We start from the raw sequence: 21,522 nt of genomic DNA on the forward strand, positions 1-21,522 counted from the left end.
CAAGTTGCTGAATATTTGAAATTTTGTTGGAAAATTCATAGGATTGATATTTAATTTTGAAAACTTTCTATTAAGCAATTTCTCCAATTTTTCCATATGAGAGGGTTTTTCAAATCCTTTTATAACAGGGTTTTTAAATTTAGCTTCTAAATTCTTGCTTATCATATAATTATGCTGTTTAATTAGTGTTGAAGAGTTTTATGTGTTTTGTTTCAACAACTTATGAGATAATTTTTTTTACTTTCAGGGGGGAAACAATTGGTACGATGCTTTTGTATTTGAAGTTTGAGAGACGGGATAAAAAGTTTATGAATTTTGAATTTTACTTTTTCAAGTCACTGGATCGTAAATTAACATTATATACTTTCAATAATTTCTTAAAGATAAATACAGTATTTGAGTTGAAGCTACTTGATTCGGTCGACCGCAATCCACACCCTAGTTGCGGTGTGTGGTATATTAATCGTTCTTTTAACAATTGAGTTTCAACTAAGATTTTAAAGATCTTTGTATATTGAGTCTTGTGATATATTATAATTAATAATAATAAAAAGGGCAGCTCGATTCACTAAAATTATCGTATTTGAATTAATAATTATTCATTTATTAATTCATTTGGATTGTAGAACTTAAGGCGGTATATATTTTTGTTGTGCAGAAAAAATGGAAAACATTTTCTCAATATGGGTAAAAGTTTTGCAGTGAATTACCATAAGTTAGGCAAATATACTAAATTTGTCTTTCATGAGATAGGAACATCAATTTTAAGGAGGTAACATATAATTGAAATTGAATGCCAATATAAACCTAAGCACTCTATAAAAGTGAGACTATCAGTTAGAAGTTAGCAATATTACTTTCTTATATTTCACCAATATATATATATTACTCTATATAGAATTTGCAAAACTTTATTCTTAAGAATATTTTATTTAGATTTTACATTTATTACTCTAATAATTTTAAATAAAATCAAGTTTTATATATTCAAATGTAGAGAAAATAAATAATTTTGACATTTAATAATCAAATCGTAATACAATATCTTAATATTTGGATACAAATATCGAAAACGAAAAAATATCAAAGTAAGAACAAATTCAAGTTTTGCATCGATCTGATCTGATCTGATCCGACTCAATGTCATAAAACTAAAGTCAACACACCAAAAAATCAAATCTGACCTGACCCAACTTGACTCAATGTCACAAAACTGAAGCCAAAATATCAAAAAAATCGACCCCGACTAGGGTTTCTAATCGATCGGTTCGGTTTGATTTCATGTATTATCTGTTCGGTTTATCGATTTTTGATTTTCAAATATGCTAAACCAATTACCAAATTTATGATATATTTTTTATCGATTTTTAATCCTCAACAGTTCGATTTTCGATTTAACCGATAAGAAAATACTCATAAAATAAAAATAGTAGCAACTAACATGAAAGTAGATGGAATTTTAGTTGCAGCCAAATCCTTCATGATGTATTTTAATTAACTAGAATCTTCAAGGTTGAAGTGAATGTTGATTTAGGAAATTGAATAGGTTTGTTAGTTTATAGAATTAACAAGAAATTAAGAGAAATATATAATAAGAAAAAATTGAAATCGAACCAATAATTCAATAATTTTTTTTAAATCATTAAAAATTGTTAATCCAATAATAATAAATCAATAATATTTTTATTAATGCGATGTATTGATCGATTTGATCTTTGTACACTCTTATACCCGACTCAAAGTCACAAAATTAGAGTTAAAATACCCCAAAAAAACAACCCCGACCCGACCCGACCCTATATCACAAAACTGAAGTCAAAATACCAAAAAAAAAACCAACACAGAAACCCAAAAATCTCCATCAACTAGCGAAATTCACCGTCGCCGGAGTACAAATTCACCGATCGATCGGAAAAATCACTATGATACCAAACGGAGTAGAAGATGAAGAGAAATTTCTATCTGCCGGAATCTCCGGAATTCAACAAAACGCTTTTTACATGCATCGCGCTCTTGTACTTTCTCAAAAATCCCAATTTTTTAATGTATATTTTTTGTTTTTTTGATTTGATGAACTAATTTTTGATTTTTTGTTTTGTGTGTATTTATTGTAGGATTCGAATAATTTGAAAGATGCGTTGAAGTATTCAGCTCAAATGCTCTCGGAGCTTCGAACTTCAAGGCTTTCGCCACATAAATATTACGAGCTATGTATGTATTTATTTTTTGATTGATCTAATGTTAATTATTGCTCAATGAAGGGTTAAAACCATAGCTGAAGTGTCGTGGCTTATTTTCGTACCTGAACTATTGGGTGTGCGAGTTTCCTAGCTGGACTATCACTAACTATTTATTAAAACACCATTTCAACTATGCGAAGCTCCGTTTGGGATCATATTATTCAGCTCAAATGCTTTTGGAGCTTTGAACTTCAAGGCTTTCACCACATAACGTTACAAGCTATGTATGTGTTTTTTCTGTTGATGTGATGTTAATTATTGCTCAATGAAGGGTTAAATATAAAGTGTCATGGCTTATTGAGTTTTATACCTGAACTATTAGGTGTTCGAGTTTCCTAGCTTCATAATCACCAACTATTTATCAATGAAGGGTTAAAAACATAGCTAAAGTGTCGTGGTTTATCGGGTTTTATACCTGAACTATTAGGTGTGCGAGTTTCTTAGCTGAATTATCACCAACTATTTATCAATGAAGGGTTAAAAACATAACTAAGTTTCGTGGTTTATCATGTTTTATACTTGAACTATTAGGTGTGCGAGTTTCCTAGCTGAATTATCACCAACTATTTATTAAAACACATTTCAACTATAGTGTTACCTTGATTAAAAAGAACATTCAACTATCAATTGTTTCTTTTTTCTACATGGTGAAGGATTTCCTACCTGAAGCACGGTGATATTTCCGTTAGGAAAACCAATCAACTGATAGTTAATGTGGTGTTTTAATTTATTTTGCTCGTGGACACTTCGAATATGTCGTCTGGTGCGTGTCGGATCCTCCAAAAATAGTACATTTTTAAGGATCCGACACGGTTGCGGCATCATTTTTGGTGAGTCCGAGCAACTAAGGTTTTGATAACCCAATGGTGTGGACTAGTGGTTTAATTAGGGGTGGCAATGGTGCGGTGTAGGTTTTTTCTAAATCCGCAAACTTTAAAACTGCCCCACCCCGCATTACCTTTAAACCCGCATAAACCCAACCCACACTCATACCCGCGCATACCCGCACCACACCGCCCCACATTTTTGCTTTTTTCTTTTTAGGAAAATTTGTAATTCCACTAAAAACCATAATATTTTCAATACTAGAAAACAGTAACAACCAATTTATTATATCACTTTTCACTAAGAAATTATTAGAAAAATATCACATGTACAAGTAATGATCAAATATCAAATTTTCATTAAGATGAAAAAAGAAATTAAAAAAGTTATAAAATTGTTTATTTGTAGTGTTACACATGCTGTTTTAAGTATCATAAAATTTTAAGTGAAGAATACATATAATTTTTGGTAGATTTACGAGAATAATATTAATTTTTAATTTTTTTGTAGTGTTATACAAGCTGTTTTAAGTATCATAAAATTTTAAGTAAAGAATACATATAATTTTTGGTAGATTTACGAGAATAATATTAATTTTTACCTTTTTAAAAGTTTAAACCCGCATATACCCGCAACCCGCCCCGCCCCGCCCCGCACCATTTAATAAAAAAATTACTTAAACCGGCCCCACACCTGCACCGTACCCACATAGCCTAAAACCCGCATCGCCCCACATAGCCTAAAACCCGCTCCGCCCCATTGCCATCCCTAGGTTCAATGAAGTTGGGTTGAGCGCTACGAAGTCTCAGGTTCAATTCCCAATTCCCAACAGAGAGAAACACTAGGTTATTTCTTCCCTTTTGTTTTAGCCTTGGTGGACACCTGTTGCTGGTGGGAGGTGACAGGTATTCCGTGGAATTAGTCGAGGTGCGTGCAAGCTGGCTTGGACACTACAGTTATTAAAAAAAAGTGGTGTTTTGATAAGTAGTTGGTGATAGTTATTGTGTGTTTTGATAAATATCTAGTGTTCGCATATCCTAGTCTCAGCCACTGCATTCTTGATTTCTGCGTAGAGATACTCTCTTTAATTAAGCTCCATTTTTATATCTCTCTTCCTCATTAAATAGTTTTGATAGATGGGATATCTCTCTCATTTGAATTTGGAGGTTATTCAAGTCATCTCTCAAGTTCCCGAGTTTCCTATCAATACCAGTGTATTCATGAATATTCATTCATGAGTATTCAGCTTCTTCAGTGCATGCTTTACCAGCTTTAGCTTCTTCAAAACATTTCTCATAGGATGATTGGACTTAGTATTAGACCAAACTTCTTCTTCTAATACATAAAAACTGGTGTGATTAGCCAGTGCATTAAGGGGTCGTTTGGTAGGATGCATTAGAAAAAATAATGCATGCATTAGCTCTATGTATTACTAATACCTTGTTTGGTACACTTTTTCAACTTATATATAACTAATGCAAGCATTAGGTATACATTCTACTTGGTATTATGCTATGCATGGGAAACCATGGTATTAGCAATGCAAGGGACTTTAATGCATGCATTAGAATGGGTAAAACCACAATAGCCCTCAAAACCTGTTTCCACATCATTTCCATTATATTTGTGGAGGGTATTTTTGTAAATATTCTTTTTTAGAAATATGCAATGCAATTTATTTTTAACACACCAAACACTGCATAAGAAAGAATCTCAGCATAACTAATGCAAGCATTACTAATACATCATATTTTGCTCTATTCTTATACACCCTACCAAACGAACCCTAAAGAATTTAAAACATCTTCCCCCTGCTTGTCTAAGCGCTTCAATAGTAATGTATATAGTGGCATGGTCTGAAGTCTGAACACCCTGGATTCTTTACCACTGCCTTTACAAGAGGTCGTTGTTCCATCCATTCAGCAGTGTTCACCACTGTTCTATCCAGCTTACAATGGACATGTCCATTTCTCCAAGTGACTGTCCTTCCTATAGACTTCAGCTCTGTCATAGCACAATCCTGCATAAAATTTTTGAAGTCCCTGATTTCTGCATCTTGAACAAGGCTATCCCTCACCCTATCCTCCATCTCCAATATAGTGTTCAAATCCCCCATCACTACCCAAGGTTCCTGAATGTTGGTAGGCGAGCTGTCTATTTCAGACCATAATGCTCCTATCCTGAATAGTATGCATATCATACACGTTGTGAATCCAAACTCCATGCTGAGGCTGAGGATCTGAATCCTATGATGAATTGATTGCTCATGAGTATGTAATAAATGAAAGTTAAGGCAAGCAGGATCACATAAAATTAAGAATTCTCCTCTTCTTCCTGTATTATAGTTATCACACCAGTGCCAAGTGCTTGCTACTTTCTGCATAATGTGGGGAATACACTGGGTATGTTATTGTTGCTATTGATATGTTATGCTGTCACTTTGTGTCTCAGTGCTGCTATCAGAGTAACTTTATTGTTTAAAACAAACTTCTTTAACTCCTTTTGCTTATGGATTTTGTTGAGGCCTGTAATATTCCAATAGACTATCTTCATTAAGACAGATTAATTGGAGTTTGCCCACCAAATTTGTCCCCATAACTGGTTTACCCTCTTCATCCTCAGCTCCTCTCTGCATATATGGTGTCATAGTTCCTGATAATGCCGTGAACCAATTAGTAGTAATAATAGACACATGATTAATAGTCAATCCAGGCTGTGCCTTTCCAACTGACTTATTCCTCACCTCATTCCAAGTACCCTCTCCCGTATGTAGTGTTGACATCAAGGTTGGGAAATCCTCGGGTGTAGGTACCAAAGGATTATCCTTAATTAGTTTCTCCACTTTAGTTGCCTCTTTTGGGCATTCTACCTCTGCTTTCTTATGCCATTCTTTCACTACTTGGGTTGATTTCTTAGGCTCAGTTCCCTGCTTCTTCTGTCCATAGAAATGTCCCACTATCAGGCAGTTGTTGCAATACAGAGGGAACCAATCATACTCCACCCTTTATTTGAAAACTGGCCATTAGGATCCCATACTTTCACTTGTTTGTAGGGGTGTGCAAGAACCGAACCGATCGATAAACTGAATCGATAAAAATTTTATTGGTTTATTGTTATTGGGTTAATGGTTTTTTAATGGTTTTATAAAAAAATTTATTGGGTTATTGGTTCGGTTCGATTTTTTTTTATTGGGTTATTGGGTAAACCGATAACCCAATGAGAATATATATATATGACTTATTATATATTTCTCTTAATTTCTCTTTAATTTCTATAAATTAACAAACCTATTATTTCAATTATTTATATATATGACTTATTATATATTTCTTTTAATTTCTCTTTAATTTCTATAAATTAACAAACCTATTATTTCAATTATACAAACTCTTAATTTCTTCTAACAACGTTAAGTTCAAACTTGAAGGTTCTTGTAAATTAAAACACATCATGTAGGATTTTTGGTGGCAACTAAGATTCGTTTTTTTTTCATGGTAGTTACTACTATTTCTATTTTATGAGTATTTTCTTATCGATTAAACCGAAATCCGAACCGTTAAGGACTAAAAACCGATAAACCAAAACCGATTAAAAATATCTTATTGGTTTGGTTATTGGTTTAACATATTTAAAAACCGAAAACCGATAAACCGAACCGACCGATGCAGACCCCTACTTGTTTGGGCATAGGTTGAGTCGTGTCTATCTGAATTAACATTCAAGCGTAGGTAATCCTTTGCATCATAGTAGTGCATTCATCCGCATACAGAGGTTTTCCTAAGGTACTGCCAATTCGACTTAGGGGTTCCTTCCCCAGCAATTAAGAGGAAGATTAGGGATAGATGGTCAGTATGGAGGGAAAGAAATGGGAGATGCTTTGAAGATAGGTCCAATTCCATACACAAAATTAAATGGAATTGTATTGTATCTTTACTTTTTAGGTGTAAACAATTGTGTATAGAAGATGTAGATGAGAAAAAAAAGAAGTTTAGGGATAGTAGTGAACACCTCTTTATGAAAAATCAAAATCCGCTGTCCACCCCTTCAAGGTTTATGTTTATTAGAACTGTGTGTGTGTGTTTTTAAACTTAAACTTGTAAATGCACTTTGCTGATATGCTGAAAATTTTGAGTTTAAGCATTTGATCTGAAGCTCCTTAACCTCAGTAGGAGAGTGTTGTCTTTAATATTTTACTTTATTTTATATTTTTGTAAATTTTAATTTTGTTTTAACTTTTAAATGCACATTGCTTTGTTAGATATGTGTGCATTTGATGAATTGAGAAAGCTAGAAATTTTCTTCAAGGAGTAGACATAGCGTTGAGTTCTATTAACTCGTGCAGCATGTTGGCAACATGTTGCCAGCATGGGCAAACCTTTTTTTTTTCTTTTTAACTTAAAATTTTAAATGCACATCACTGATATGCTGAAAAATTTGAGTATCAGCATTTGATTTGAAGCTCCTTAACCTCAGTAGAAGAGTCTTGTCTTCTTTATTATTAATCTTTTTTTGTAAATTTTAATTCCTCTCTAATATTTTAAATGTGCATTGCTTTATTAGATATGCGAGCATTTGATGAATTGAGAAAGTTAGAAATTTTCTTCAAGGAGGAGACTACACGGGGTTGCTCAATTGTTGAGCTGTATGAACTCGTGCAGCATGCTGGTAACATTTTGCCTAGACTGTAAGTTGTAATGACGATCCAACTGCATCTTCCTCTTTACTCCATTTTTTGATAGCTTTTCTTGAAGTTCTCGAGCAAGTAATTTCATGTTTGTGAATTGACTGAAAGATTTGCAGTCTCTATCTATTTCATATGTTTCCAGAGAGTATTTTGGACTTAAATTATCAGGAACAATTTTCTTTTGTAGGAAAGTAATGGGATTAAAAACTCAAATGAAATATAGGAAAACTATCAATAATGGCCACACATAGAAAATATGATACTTTCTGCCTCCTGGGTGAGGATATTAGGAAATCTATCCCAGAGAAAGCATCAGCAAAACAGCAGAGAAAATCGGAAAACGAGTTTAGTGAGAATATATTTAGCTTATACCTATCTTTGATGTAGAATCCACAAATTTAGGTAGAAAGACCCAGTGTTATAAAGATGTCTAGTGTTGACCTTTTCCTTCTCATGGAGAAATATATTAGGAGTTTAGGACCAGTTGCATTTAGCATTGCTTTTAAGTTTCTCTTTCCGTGCTAATCTTACTGTTCTTCACTACACTATTTACAGACATCTGCTCTCAACTTTTCTTTGGAAATTTTGCTGAGACTTGTTTAGGATGGGTAGTTGGAGAGGAGTTCAGGAAGTTAGTAGGATAGCTTAAGACATGGTAGGTAGTCAAGGATGCTGAGGTATTAAATATCGGTACCAAGATTCCACTACTATATTAGTTGCTACTTTTATTCAAGATCAGGATAGAAACATGGATGGTGGAGTGGTAACAATCGTGCTTAATGTTGTTGGTTCCTCTGTTCTTTAGTTGTTTGGCCTATGTCAAAGAGATGCTCCATTTATTATCTGGCTGCTTTCAAGCTTGTTTTAAGATTGGTTCTCTATTATTTGCTCATCAGGAATCTAAAGTCCCTACCCCTGCTTCTCTTCACCAGGTATCTACTTTGCACAGTGGGATCTGTGTACATCAAATCCAAGGAGGCTCCTGCCAAGGATATCCTTAAAGATCTGGTTGAAATGTGCCGTGGTATACAGCATCCTTTACGTGGACTCTTTCTGAGGAGTTACCTTTCCCAAGTCAGCAAGGATAAATTACCTGATATAGGTTCTGAGTATGAAGGGTAAGGGTGTCTCTCAGCTCCATGGTGTTTTACCATCAAATTAGTTACAAGAATTGTGTGTGTCTCCAAGTTTGATGGGTTCCCTTAACAATGTTCTACCTGCTAGATATAAGTGCTTAAGAGAAAAATACTACGGTGAAGTGTCAACCTGTATTCACGAAACACTGACATGATTCAAACTGATTGGCAGGACCAGCAGTGTATCCGTGTGCTATTTTGAATTTTTGAATAAAATGCTGGACTAGTAGATTATGTTGTTCATGTAATCTATTTTATGGTTGTCTCACTGTCAAATTGATTAATTGAGGGTTTCCTCGACTATGTAAACATCATATGATCCTAACACTGAGAAAGAAAAAGAGACTACCATACCTTCATTGAAGCTTCTTTTATATGTAATTTCACCTGTAATATGAACATTATTGTTGGATGCACTAATATCTTTTTCCCTTCCACAGTGATGCTGACACCGTTGTGGATGCTGTAGAGTTTGTTCTCCAAAATTTCACGGAAATGAACAAACTCTGGGTTAGAATGCAACATCAGGTTGGTTGAAACATCTGTGGATGCTATAACATGCTCTCATGCCTTGACATGCATAGTGCCACAATGCTTGCATGTCATGAAGGTAAATGTCAATCATGAGGGCATAATTTGTGGTCATGCAGGTGTTTTAATGCTTGTGAATGATTCATACTCTTTGCTGATCATGAGTTGAGGCTAGCATCGGGCTTTCTCATCTGCAGGGACCTGCTCGGGAAAAGGAGAAACGTGAAAAAGAAAGGAGCGAGCTTCGTGATCTTGTATGAGCTTACTTCATCATGTTTACTAGCAACCAAATAAGCGATGGAAGTGTACACTCATGCGGAGCTTTTCCTTTTTGCATTTACTTTTGGTAGGTCGGGAAGAACCTGCATGTTCTCAGTCAAATTGAGGGTATCGACCTTGAGATGTACAAAGAGACGGTGCTTCCAAGAATTTTAGAGCAGGTGATTGTCAGTGTCCATCTGATAACTTATGCAGTTTGTGTAAAGCCAAAATGCGAACCATTTCTTTTGGTCTCAAAATGTGTACCTCATGATTGTGTTTAGGTTGTCAACTGTAAAGATGAGATTGCTCAGGGCTATTTGATGGATTGCATAATTCAAGTCTTTCCTGATGAATACCACCTACAGACTCTTGAAACGTTATTGGGTGCTTGTCCCCAGCTTCAGGTGTGTTATATTGTTGGTTCGTAATTATAGAACAGTTAAGCATAGAAGGAAAAATGTCATGCCTGGTAGGATGCCAGGAGTTTGAGATTGGTTTACTATCTGCAACAGTGTAATATATTATGTTGTGTCTCCAACAAAAGATTTGGTTTGATTTATAAAGAATCTAGTTTGTTTATGGCGTTGGATGTTAGGCTGACAAGCCACCCTATTACGTATACTGAAGTTCGTTTTAAAAAGGTATACTGAAGTCGGTTAAGATCTCAGATAAATTGTCATTGTCGATAAATTCTATGGTGATGTGAATTTGTGCTAGTTGTTTGAAACGCTTCTACCACCGTCCTAGATGACCACAAATTAATGCTTAACTTCTATTAGAATTTAAACTTCTGAGCTCTGTTTTCCATGTCATTTACTTCTTCAGCCGTCCGTTGATATCAAAATGGTGCTTGCTCGGCTAATGGAAAGGCTCTCGAACTATGCTGCTTTAAGTACTGATGTAAGTTACACATGATAGTTTTTTTGGAATCAATTTTGTATATATAGTTGCTAAATCATTTCTAACTGCAGGTGCTACCTGAATTTTTCCAAGTGGAAGCTTTTGCAAAACTAAATAGTGCTATCGGGAAGGTAAATGAGTGCTACCCTGGAGTAAAATGCAACTTTTGCTTATGAAGGTGTGCAATGTGCTAAAAGAAAACTCGCCTAGTGTCAAAGGTCTGGATTATCTACCTCCAGCATGTGGAGATTAAGAAAAAATACTTTCAAAACTCTAACCAATTCTTTGACTAATTCAAAAATAATAAGACGAAAAAGTAGAAATTGACCAAAGATCTGTGGATGTCAGTGGAAAGTTAAGTCTAGGAGACCGTGCCGTTCTCACAAACTTAGAGTGGTGCTATTGTGATATATGCATGTACAGAGCCATAGATGATTATTATTTTACCACTTCCTACACACAGCCAAACTTATGCTCTTTTCACTAGTATGAAGAGGATTCCATGACATTCTTACAACTTATTTCCTTTTTTCTGACTCGAGGAATTCATACATCTTTTTCTCTATCTTGATACAGGTGATAGAAGCCCAAGAAGACATGCCTATAGCTGGAGTTGTGACTTTATATTCATCCCTTTTAACTTTTACTCTTTATGTCCACCCGGATCGCCTTGATTATGTGGATCAGATTTTGGTAGGTACTCTTATTTTTTCCCATTTCTTTTATCTACATTTAGTACAGTTTAACTGCGGAAAGAAGAAAAAAGAGGAAGAAAAAGCAAAAACAATATAAGGTTGATTCAAAGGTTAAAAGCTACATGAATTTAAATAACTTTCTGGCCTGCCTTGTTCGTATTGATACCTATAATGTGCTATTGATCACTCTATTTGTTGCTTCAGGGTGCATGCGTTAAGAAACTTTCTGGTAAAGGAAAGCTCAAAGACAGTAAAGCAACAAAACAGATTGTGGCCCTTCTAAGTGCTCCACTGGAGAAATATAAGGATATTGATACCGCATTAAAGCTTTCAAATTTTCCTCATGTTATGGAGCACCTTGATGGTGCAACTAGCAAAGAGATGGCTAATGTTTTAATTCAGACTATTCTGAAAAGTAAAACTTGCATCTCAACAGCTGAAAAGGTTAGGTACCTTTTGATTTTTGTTCTCAAATATTTTGTTTGTAATTAAATAGCGTCTTTATTGCTTGAAATTATTGGTCTGACAGGTAGATGCTCTTTTTGAATTAATGAAAGGACTTCTCAGAGATTTGGATGAGAATCTTCCTGATGAGGTGATAAGAGACTTCTCTGCTTCTCCGATTAGTTTCCTCATATCTTTCGACCTTCTTTCCACTGTGTTATTAGCAGCTGTTGTTTTTGAAACTTTGTTTGCTCAAATCATTAGATCTAACTTTCTTTGTCCTCCATTTCAGCTTGACGAAGAAGATTTCAAGGAGGAGCAGAATTCTGTTTCACGGCTTATTCAAATGCTTCACAATGATGACCCTGAAGAGATGCTGAAGGTAACGAGTGATACCTCTTTTTAGATTCTCTGCATATTCCTTTGAATGATTGCGTATCTACTTCTTATTGCTGGAAAATTGTGATGTATCATGTATAATTTATATTTTGGGATTCTAGATTCTCTGCATATTCCTTTGAATGATTGCGTATCTACTTCTTATTGCTGGAAAATTGTGATATATCATGTATAATTTATATTTTGGGGTTTAGTTGGTCAAGTTTATTAACTATAAGTCAATTTTGCGACATTTTTGTGAAGCGTGTACTCAATTTCATTTTTCCTTTGGTCAGTTACCTTAACAACCATTATCTGATTAATGAGACAAATCAACAGATACCTAGAATAATTTTTGTTTTGATTAGTACCATGAAGATGCCTAGGTTTTTTTTTTTTTTGTGGTTCTGATAAATATGTTAAATAGATATAAGACCATCAATGGTATATGGGGGGGTGAGCATCAATGTTATATGTGAGTGCATATTTGTCCATTAAAGGCCAACACGTCCACAAGATAAGTGTCACGGAGATGCAGATGCAAAGATGAATGTGTGGTCAAGAAATATTAGACAGGATAAAAGATGGCGATATTCGACAGAAAGTGCAAATACCTCATGATAGAAGGTTGCTTGAGAAGGTTTGGTCATACATTCCATCGACTTCTGGATGCACCAGTTTGTTGGTGTGAGATCATGGTGATTGGAGGTGTTCAAAGACGACGAGGTAGACATAAAATCACATTGAAAGAAGTTGTCTCTAAAAACTTAAAAATTCCAATCACATCGAAAGAAGTTGTCTCTAAAAACTTAAAATTTCTTGAATCCATGCAAACTTGGTGAAAGATGGGCATAATGGAAGAAATAGATCTACATAACTTCACAAGTGATACCAATTTATACTAGATGGAAAAAAAACTTGATATCAAAAAATATAAGTGATACCAACTAGTTTAGAATCATGTTATACATTTATTTCAGGTGTAATGCTTTCCAGGGAATCTTGTAGCCCTATGTCAAATTTTTATGCTATAAAAAATATGGAGATTTTTAGGAATCTTGTAGCCCTAGGTCAGATTTTTATGCTAAAAGAAATATGGAGATTTTTCCTTCAACAAAAATTAAAAAAAATGGAAATTCTGTAGTGCTCTTTTTTTTTTTGGTTGGTGGTGGGGTGTGTCTGTGTTTATATTGTTGGCCTTAAATGAATTTAAATGGTGAAACATGATCAGTGCTGATTCATATAGACAACCCAACTTGTTTGGGACTGAGGCATAGTTGTTGATTAGCACTGCAAAGATGCCTAAAATAGTTTTTCTTGTATTGTTAATTACTACTCTGTTCAGAAGTTGAATGTCATGGTTTGATTGGCATAACATTGATTGACAAACCTTCTTTTAATTTCATTTGGGACAAAATGGTGTTAAAGTAGGTCTCATACCAGCATACATCTTTCCAGTTTCCATGCTATGGAATCAATTACCGACAAAAAATTAGATCCTTTTCGGGACAATGGCTGATGCCTTCTAGGGACATCACACAAACTCACAAAGTATAAGCACTCTCTCACACACACTCGCTCACTCACTGGCACGTGCATGCGTCACACATACATACGTGCGCGCACACACAAAGTCAGGGGAGGGAGGGAGGGAATTGTCAGCATCAGATTAGCTAAATAAGCACTCGTGAGCCAAGTTGCAAGTGATGGTTTTTGTATGTTCTATTGAAGCCTTCTCATATTTGATGTGATGAGAGAGTAACAGAACACATAATGATGAAATATTAACCAAAAAGAGACTGCTTTTGCATTTTTTTGGTTTTCTTTTATTGATCGTTTTCTCTTTTGAAGTACGAGAGGAATAAGTTCCCATCTGAATTCTATTCATAAGAACGCCAAAATGTAGTTAGGTACTTGAGTACAAGATTAGAGAGACCATATCTGATATAACAGCATGACATATAACATTTGTGCTTCCACCATTCAGATATTCAACTCTAAACCATCCTGCAACTAAGTCAGAGTTGCTTGATACCAAGATATCGTCACAACAAGTGATGTGGTAGTTCGGAAACCCTTAGAAGTAATTTCTTATTTATAGCAGATTGAAATGACAACTCTTCTACCAAAAGAGCATAGCAAGATAAGCTAGATTTACAATATGCATGTTCAGATCTTGAACTAGAACTGCACAAAGGGGTAGAGAAATTAACGTAACCATGAAGATAGTGGGAGAAGAACTAAGATTCCAACAGATAAAGTAAACGGAACCTCCAAAGGAAGGAGTTTATGGCAGCAGGAACAATGGAAGTGTGTTGAATTAAGAACCTACAATAGACGCCTTTATTATGGATGTTTAACTCTGTTTCAATTTTCATTTTTCCATATTTCGAGAAAAGGTATCTCTTATTTGTCATTCCTATTCCCGTAAGAATGAATATTATTAGAATATGAGTAGGAATATGAATAGCATATAGAATTCTACTTGAAAAAGGATTATAATGTAGTGTCGTATTTGGAAAAAGATTGGAATGTAGTGTCTATAAATTGGGTCTCAATGTAATTATGTAGTTGCAACAATTCAATAGTATTCTTCTCTTATATTTCTCACCTGGTATTAGAGCTTCTATGATCTTGATAAAAATCAAAGAACTTCCGCTGTCGGCGGGTGGCTATAATTCATATATGCGGCCTGTCTGGCCAATGATTATGTTAGCAAAAGTTGGGTCACCGTGTATCCGTTCGGTGACTATTTTCCTATATCTGATTTGCATAGCATCATGCATCTTTCCGGTGACTAATTTCTCATATCTGATTTGCGTAGCTCCGTGAATATCTCCGGACTACTTCTCAATTTTAATTTGTGTAGTGTACCGGTACATCTTTTCAAACTACTTTCTCATATCTGAGTTACATAGCACTGTGTGTCTTTCCAATGACTCCTCAGATTTGATTTCCGTAGTTTTGTGCGTCTTTTTAGCGACTCTTCAAATCTGATTTTCGCAGGGTCTTGCCATAATTTCGACCCTACCCATATAATTTTTCTTTTTCAATAGGATCGATGCCGTCATCAGATCCTACCCATATAGTTTCTCTTTTTCAGTAGGATTGTGCCATCATTTCGACCCTACCCATATAATTTCTCTTTCTCAGTCGGGTTGTTCCATTATTCTGAATTTTCAGCCATCAAATCTAATAATCCAGCGCGTGAGATGTTTCGACCAGTTTTTTGGTGACTTGTTCAAGATATACTTATCTCTTGATTTCGAGATGACCCATTTATTTTATTCCAGTTTTCAACAATTTTCCTACGATGAATCGATTTTCCAATGACGTTTACTACTTTTCAACCACTTTTTTAGTTTGTTCTTTTTCAACTAAGGTCTCCCAGACGTCCAGAGCAGTCCAGGGCAGTTCTCTTGCAGATATCTTCACCAAGTCCCTCACTGATCCTCGTATTAATTACATCCATAACAATTTGGTACATATGCCTTCTATGCACCAGCTTGAGGAGAGTGTTAGAATATGAGTAGGAATAAGAATAACATATAAAATCTTACTTGATAAAAGATTGTAATGTAATGTCCTATTTGGAAAAGGATTGGAATGTAGTGTCTACTAATAGGGCGTCTTTGTAATAATGTAGTTACAACAATTTAATAATATTCTTCTCTTATATTTCTCACAAATATTATGGTTCGCATTTGAACATACAGTACCATTTTGTTTTAAAAGACAAGCATTCATACAACATCATTTGAAGTAGTGGTATGAGGTAGTGGTATGGACTGCGTACACTTTACCCTCCCTAGACCCCACTTTGTAGGAATACAATACACTGTGTCTGTTGTTGTTGTTATGCATTCATACAAAATCTATAGGATAACATCCATCTTGAAGTTATGTGACGTTTTCATAAGATATCCACGATTTTGCTCTAGCTGTAACTGAATACAAAGTTCAATTGGTTCCATTGAACTAGCTATATGCTGCGTATTACCAACGATTTCTATGTAAGGTCACAAAATGAATAGATTTTATTTGAAAGAGTTATATATCCAGGACTCTTTGCACAGTAGATGCGTCAAGAGTATAATATATAGATTGTTTCAGTACAATTTCTTTCAAATTCGGTAAAATTCCATACCTATTCTTGAATGCCTATTATGGTTGAATATTCATGTGGGTTTTTCTCAGATTTTCGTGTGGGGTATATGTTTCTTTAATTTCTCCATGTAAAGCTCTTTGCATCGCAATGTCTATTGTGTTGGCTTGTGACCTTTTATAAGTGGAGACAGTATAAAGCGTCCGTACTGAAGGTGTTTATTATTTGTCTTTGATGCAACACACTTGGCACTTGCACAAACTGCTTTTAAGTGGGAAACTTGGGAGCAATTGGGTGGGGAGACGGTCTCTTGAAAATCTATGTTTTGTCCTTGCTCTTTTTAGTTAATAAGAGAAATATGAAGATCTCATTTAATTTATGAAGCAGTAGCTGTAGAGATGGTTATGGCATGATTGACTTGCCACTAAGGAATAAAAATTCTAAGACAATTAAGATCAAATAAGCACCACCTTTTTACATTAAATTCAAATGTTGAAACAAAATTTCATGATAAATTGCAATAATGACATCATACCTAGTATATTTCTACAAAGTGGGGTTTGGGAGGGTAGAATGTACACAGTTCGTACCACTACCTTAGAGGTGAGGTACAGAGGTTGTTTCCCATAGATCCCCGGCTCAAGAAAAAACATTATAGTGAAAAGGCATGATATAAGAACGAGAAACAAAGGGTAGTAACAAAACAATAGACAGTAACAGAAACAAGACTGTCACCAAATAATACCACCATCAATCTACCCGAAACAGCGGACAACATCAAAAGTTTCAAGAACAAGGCACTACAAGCGTACCGGTACGACTACTAGCTCGAATAATAAAACAAAGTGCTCCTACCTAATAGCATGTGGGCACATCTACTAACCTTTTAATCTAATTCGCGTTCTCCACACCTTTCTATCTAGGGTTATGCCTTCGGTAAGGTGTAACTGCTCCACGTCATGTCTAAGCATCTCCCTCCAATATTTCTTCGCTCTACTTCTACTTTGCCTGAATCCATCCATAGCCAACCTCTCACACCTTTGCACTGGGGCATCCGTGCACCTTTTCATCACTTGCCCGAATCATCTCAACCTCGGGATTGCATCTTGTCTTCATTCGTAGTCAATCCCACTTTGTCTCGGATAACTTCATTTCTAATATTATCCCTCCTAGTCAACCCACACATCCATAGCATCATCCTCGTCTTTGCCACCTTCATCTTTTGGATGTGCGAGTTCTTGAATGACTAACACTCCGCTTCATACAACATAGGTGGTCTAACCGCCACGCTGTAAAACTTGCCTTTAAGTTTAGGAGGCACCTTTTTATCACACGAGATTCCGAATGAGAGCCTCTATTTCATCCACCTGCACTAATACGTTGGGTGGTATCCTTGTCAATCCCACCATTTCCCAATAATTTAAATCCAAGATACTTGATACTATCTCTCTTTCAAATTGCCCGAGTATCAAGCTTAACTACCACGTCAGCCTCATGCGTCACCTCACTGAACTGTTACACTACATATATTCCGTTTTGGTTCTGTTCAACCTAAACCCTTTAGACTCTCCGGCCTGCCTCCAAATCTCTAGTTTAACTTTAACTCCTCCCCGGGTCTCGTCAATCAAAGTTTCGTAATGCACAAATAATATACACCAAAACAACTCACCTTGTATTTTCGCGTCAATACATGCATCACCAAGGCAAACAAAAACGAGCTAAGGATCATTCCCTAGTGCAACCCCATCGAGAAAATGCTTCGTGTCTCCTCCCACAGTTCTTACACGAGTCTTAGCTCCGTTTTGCATATCCTTAATCGGCCTAGCGTATGCCACAGAACACCTCTAGCCTCCAAGCACCTCCACAAAACTTCCCTGGGGACTCTGTCGTATGCCTTTTTTAGATTGATGAACACCATGTGTAAGTCCTTCCTCTCCCTATATTGTTCCACCAGTCTCATAACGTGATGAATAGCCTCTGTAATCGAGCGTCCGGCATGAATCCGAATTGTTTCTCTGCAATAGTCACGATCCTCCTCAACCACCCTTTCCCAAACCTTCATAGTGTGACTTAACAACTTGATACCCGTGTAGTTGTTGGAATTCGGAATGTCACCCTTGTTCTTGTACAGAGGAATCATCGTACTCCATCTCCAAGCTTCGGGCATCTTCAATCCATCTGGCAAGTAGTGGAGTGTGATGTTCTTATTTTTCTTTTATATGTTTGCTTTATGCGAAGTAAATGCGTCAGTCTAATGTTATGCATCTACGTGGCTATAATATTATATCTCTGGCTATAAATTTTGGTATCTTGCTTTCAGATTTGATATGGTTTACCAATTCGTTGATTTGCAGATAATTTGCACTGTGAATAAGCATATTGTGACAGGAGGACCAAAGAGGCTTCCCTTTACAGTCCCTGCCCTCATTTTTAATTCTCTTAAGGTTTGGATTTACAATTCAATGACTATAAGATGGGTGGTGTGTTAAATGCCTCATGCTGTGTGTTCTTCGAAAGAAATGAATCAAGTGACGAGTTATTGTATAAGCATTTTAAGATGATCCTTTTCCGATGCAATTTAAAGGAGTAAATGAGAGAAAAAGGAGCGTTTTCCTTTGTTGTAGACAACTACTGTTTTCTTTACCTACTGATGTTGTAATTTTCCTTCTTTTTTAGTTGGTAAGGCGACTGCAAAACCAAGATGAAAATGCTCCAGAGGAAGAGGCGTCTACTATACCTAAGAAAATTTTTCAGATTTTAAATCAGGTAATATATCTGAATGGGTTTGTATGTGATGCATTGCATTTCAAGCTCTTAAGATAAGACGGCCACCTAATGAATTTTTGGTGAAAAGAAAAAAAAAAGATTAGCTTTGCTTTTCTTGTATCCCTTTTATCTCTTGCTTCTCTTCCTTTGTTGCAATTATCCTGTGGTACCTGAGGTTGTACTGAGGAAGTTTTAATTGCTTATGAATGGCATACACCTTGTTTCAGATAATTGAGGCTCTCTCAAGTGTTCCAGTACCTGAACTAGCTCTAAGGTTGTACCTGGAGTGTGCTGAGGTACGTGAATTTATCCTTAAGACGTGTAAGATTGTGGACCTTATTAAAAAAATATGGGTTTACTGACCTGTGGTTATGTTGCTCAGGCTGCCAATGACTCTGACCTAGAGCCTGTTGCCTACGAATTCTTCACCCAAGCGTATATACTATACGAAGAAGAAATTTCGGTAGTAGTTACTTGTTCTATCTATACTTTATTACAGTCTCTATATTCTTGACTTCCTGGAATTTCAGTAAATCTGCATTGATTGCACATTTCTTTTATTGCTTGATTTGTCTAATCCTAGTTGAACGTATTGATAGGACTCCAAAGCACAGGTGACTGCAATACAATTAATAATAGGGACTCTACAGAGAATGCACATCTTTGGTGTTGAGAACAGGGACACGTTAACGCACAAGGCTACAGGGGTAACTATTTTACCATCTCTTATTTTCTTGTTCCTGATTTCAGCTTCATCATTCTCTGATTGTAACCGTTTCCCCCATCTTTTGGTAATATCCTTTAGTACTCGGCTAAACTCCTGAAGAAGCCTGATCAGTGCAAAGCTGTCTACTCTTGTGCACATCTTTTCTGGGTTGATGACCAGGACAGCATCAAGGATGGAGAGAGGTAAGAAATTATGCCATGCATATGAGGGATGAAGTTTACTTTTGAACACCCTGCTACTTAGTGTGCCACTCTTATATGAGCATTTATTAGCCTGCTTTATACCTGCACGAATCGTAGTTTGTGTTTGCGGGTCTTCTCTGAGCCACTCTGAGTTCTGCCCCTTGAGTTCTGCTCCTTGATGTCAAATTTTTTCTGCGACATTCCTATTATTCTTATGTGGTGGTTTCTTTTTCATTGATGCAGGGTTTTGCTTTGCTTAAAACGGGCCTTAAGGATTGCAAATGCTGCTCAACAAATGTCGAATGCAACCCGAGGCAGCAGTGGATCGGTTTTGCTCTTTATAGAAATTCTAAACAAGTAAAACAACACTATACATCCCTGTTTATTTCCCTTTCTTGGATTCGGTCTCTATTTTGCAGATCACTGACAATAGATACATTTCATCATTTGTATGATGTCAGGTACTTGTATTTCTATGAGAAGGGGGTCACACAGATCACCGTTGCATCTATCCAGAGCCTAATTGAGCTAATAACAACTGAAATGCAAAGTGAAAATAAAACAGCCGATCCTGCTGCAGAAGCTTTACTCGCAAGCACATTGCGCTATATCCAGTTCCAGAAGGATAAAGGTGGTGCAGTTGGTGAGAAGTACGAATCCATCAAGTCTTGACGAAAAAAAAGACATTTTCTTGCAAGGAGTTGGCATTCTTGATCTTACATAAGCAGATGATTTTTTTTCCCAATACAGGTTATTTTTAGTTTTATTATTTGCCTGTTAGTCGACGTTCTGCATTTTTCAGCAGGCTGGCGGAAGAAGCTGCAAATATCTTGTATATTCTAACCACTCTGTGATGGATTACAGTTTAGATTTTGATTGTTGTAACAATTTTCTCTCGTAAAAATCTGTCTGTAAATTTGAGGCTATATGATGCAGATCAAACTTGTGATTATGAATAATTTGCTGGATAAGTTTGTTTTGAATGTGCATAATCACATTCCTTAGCTCAATGTTGTTTTCCAACATGATTGATGGTTGTAACATTTGATTTCCCTTTTTCCAACATAAGAACCTTTTGACCTCTCGGAAACATCCTTGAGTTGAGGGACTCTCTACCTCCCAAGGTAGGGGTAAGGTTTGCAAACACCCTACCCTCCTTAGATACAACTTGTGGGATTATGATCGGTATGTAGTTGTACAACCTCTACCTCTCACAAGGTAGGGGCAAGGTCTGTGTACACTCTACCTTCTCGTGACTGGATATCTTGTTGGTGAACTAGTCTATTTGCTTCTCGGATGGTTTGATTTAATCAACTGGGGGTAGGAATAAGGTTTGCGAATGCCTTGCCCTCCTTAGATCCGACTTGTGGGATTATGATAGGTATGTAGTTGTACAACCTCTACCTCTCACAAGGCAGGGGTGAGGTCTGTGTACACTGAACCTTCTCGTGAACCGACTTGTGGAATTATACTGGATATCTTGTTGGTGAACTAGTCTATTTGCTTCTCGGATGGTTCGATTTAGTCAACTGAGGTAGGAATAAGGTTTGCGAAGGCCCTGCCCTCCTTAGATTATGTAGTTGTACAACCTCTACCTCTCACAAGGTAGGGGTAAGGTCTGTGTACACTCTACCTTCTCCTGACCCGA

At 36.1% G+C, this 21,522-nt stretch overlaps 1 protein-coding gene across 1 annotated transcript; it reads left to right on the plus strand.

Moving 5' to 3' along the window:
- The first annotated feature begins 1,758 nt into the window (after positions 1 to 1,758).
- LOC107868199 (vacuolar protein sorting-associated protein 35A) lies at positions 1,759 to 20,884 on the plus strand. Its single transcript, XM_016714819.2, has 22 exons — positions 1,759 to 2,015; positions 2,115 to 2,211; positions 7,626 to 7,749; positions 8,682 to 8,867; positions 9,326 to 9,413; positions 9,614 to 9,670; positions 9,767 to 9,856; positions 9,959 to 10,081; positions 10,503 to 10,577; positions 10,649 to 10,708; positions 11,154 to 11,270; positions 11,477 to 11,716; positions 11,802 to 11,867; positions 12,009 to 12,098; positions 18,554 to 18,643; positions 18,876 to 18,965; positions 19,193 to 19,261; positions 19,348 to 19,428; positions 19,565 to 19,672; positions 19,771 to 19,874; positions 20,118 to 20,231; positions 20,336 to 20,884. The coding sequence occupies exons 1-22, from the start codon at positions 1,923 to 1,925 to the stop codon at positions 20,544 to 20,546; spliced, it is 2,373 nt and encodes a 790-aa protein (XP_016570305.1). The 5' UTR covers positions 1,759 to 1,922; the 3' UTR covers positions 20,547 to 20,884.
- Positions 20,885 to 21,522: the final 638 nt, after the last annotated feature.

The sequence above is a fragment of the Capsicum annuum genome, chromosome 4 (genome assembly GCF_002878395.1).
Source record: "Capsicum annuum cultivar UCD-10X-F1 chromosome 4, UCD10Xv1.1, whole genome shotgun sequence".
NCBI lineage: Eukaryota > Viridiplantae > Streptophyta > Magnoliopsida > Solanales > Solanaceae > Capsicum > Capsicum annuum.

Bases quoted from the DNA above. Each gene is read 5' to 3' on its own strand.
- LOC107868199 (XM_016714819.2), top strand. From the start codon at position 1,923: ATGATACCAAACGGAGTAGAAGATGAAGAGAAATTTCTATCTGCCGGA. The intron at 9,414-9,613 runs GTTGGTTGAAAC...TCTCATCTGCAG, and splicing joins GGGTTAGAATGCAACATCAG to GGACCTGCTCGGGAAAAGGA. The intron at 11,717-11,801 runs GTTAGGTACCTT...TTGGTCTGACAG, and splicing joins GCATCTCAACAGCTGAAAAG to GTAGATGCTCTTTTTGAATT.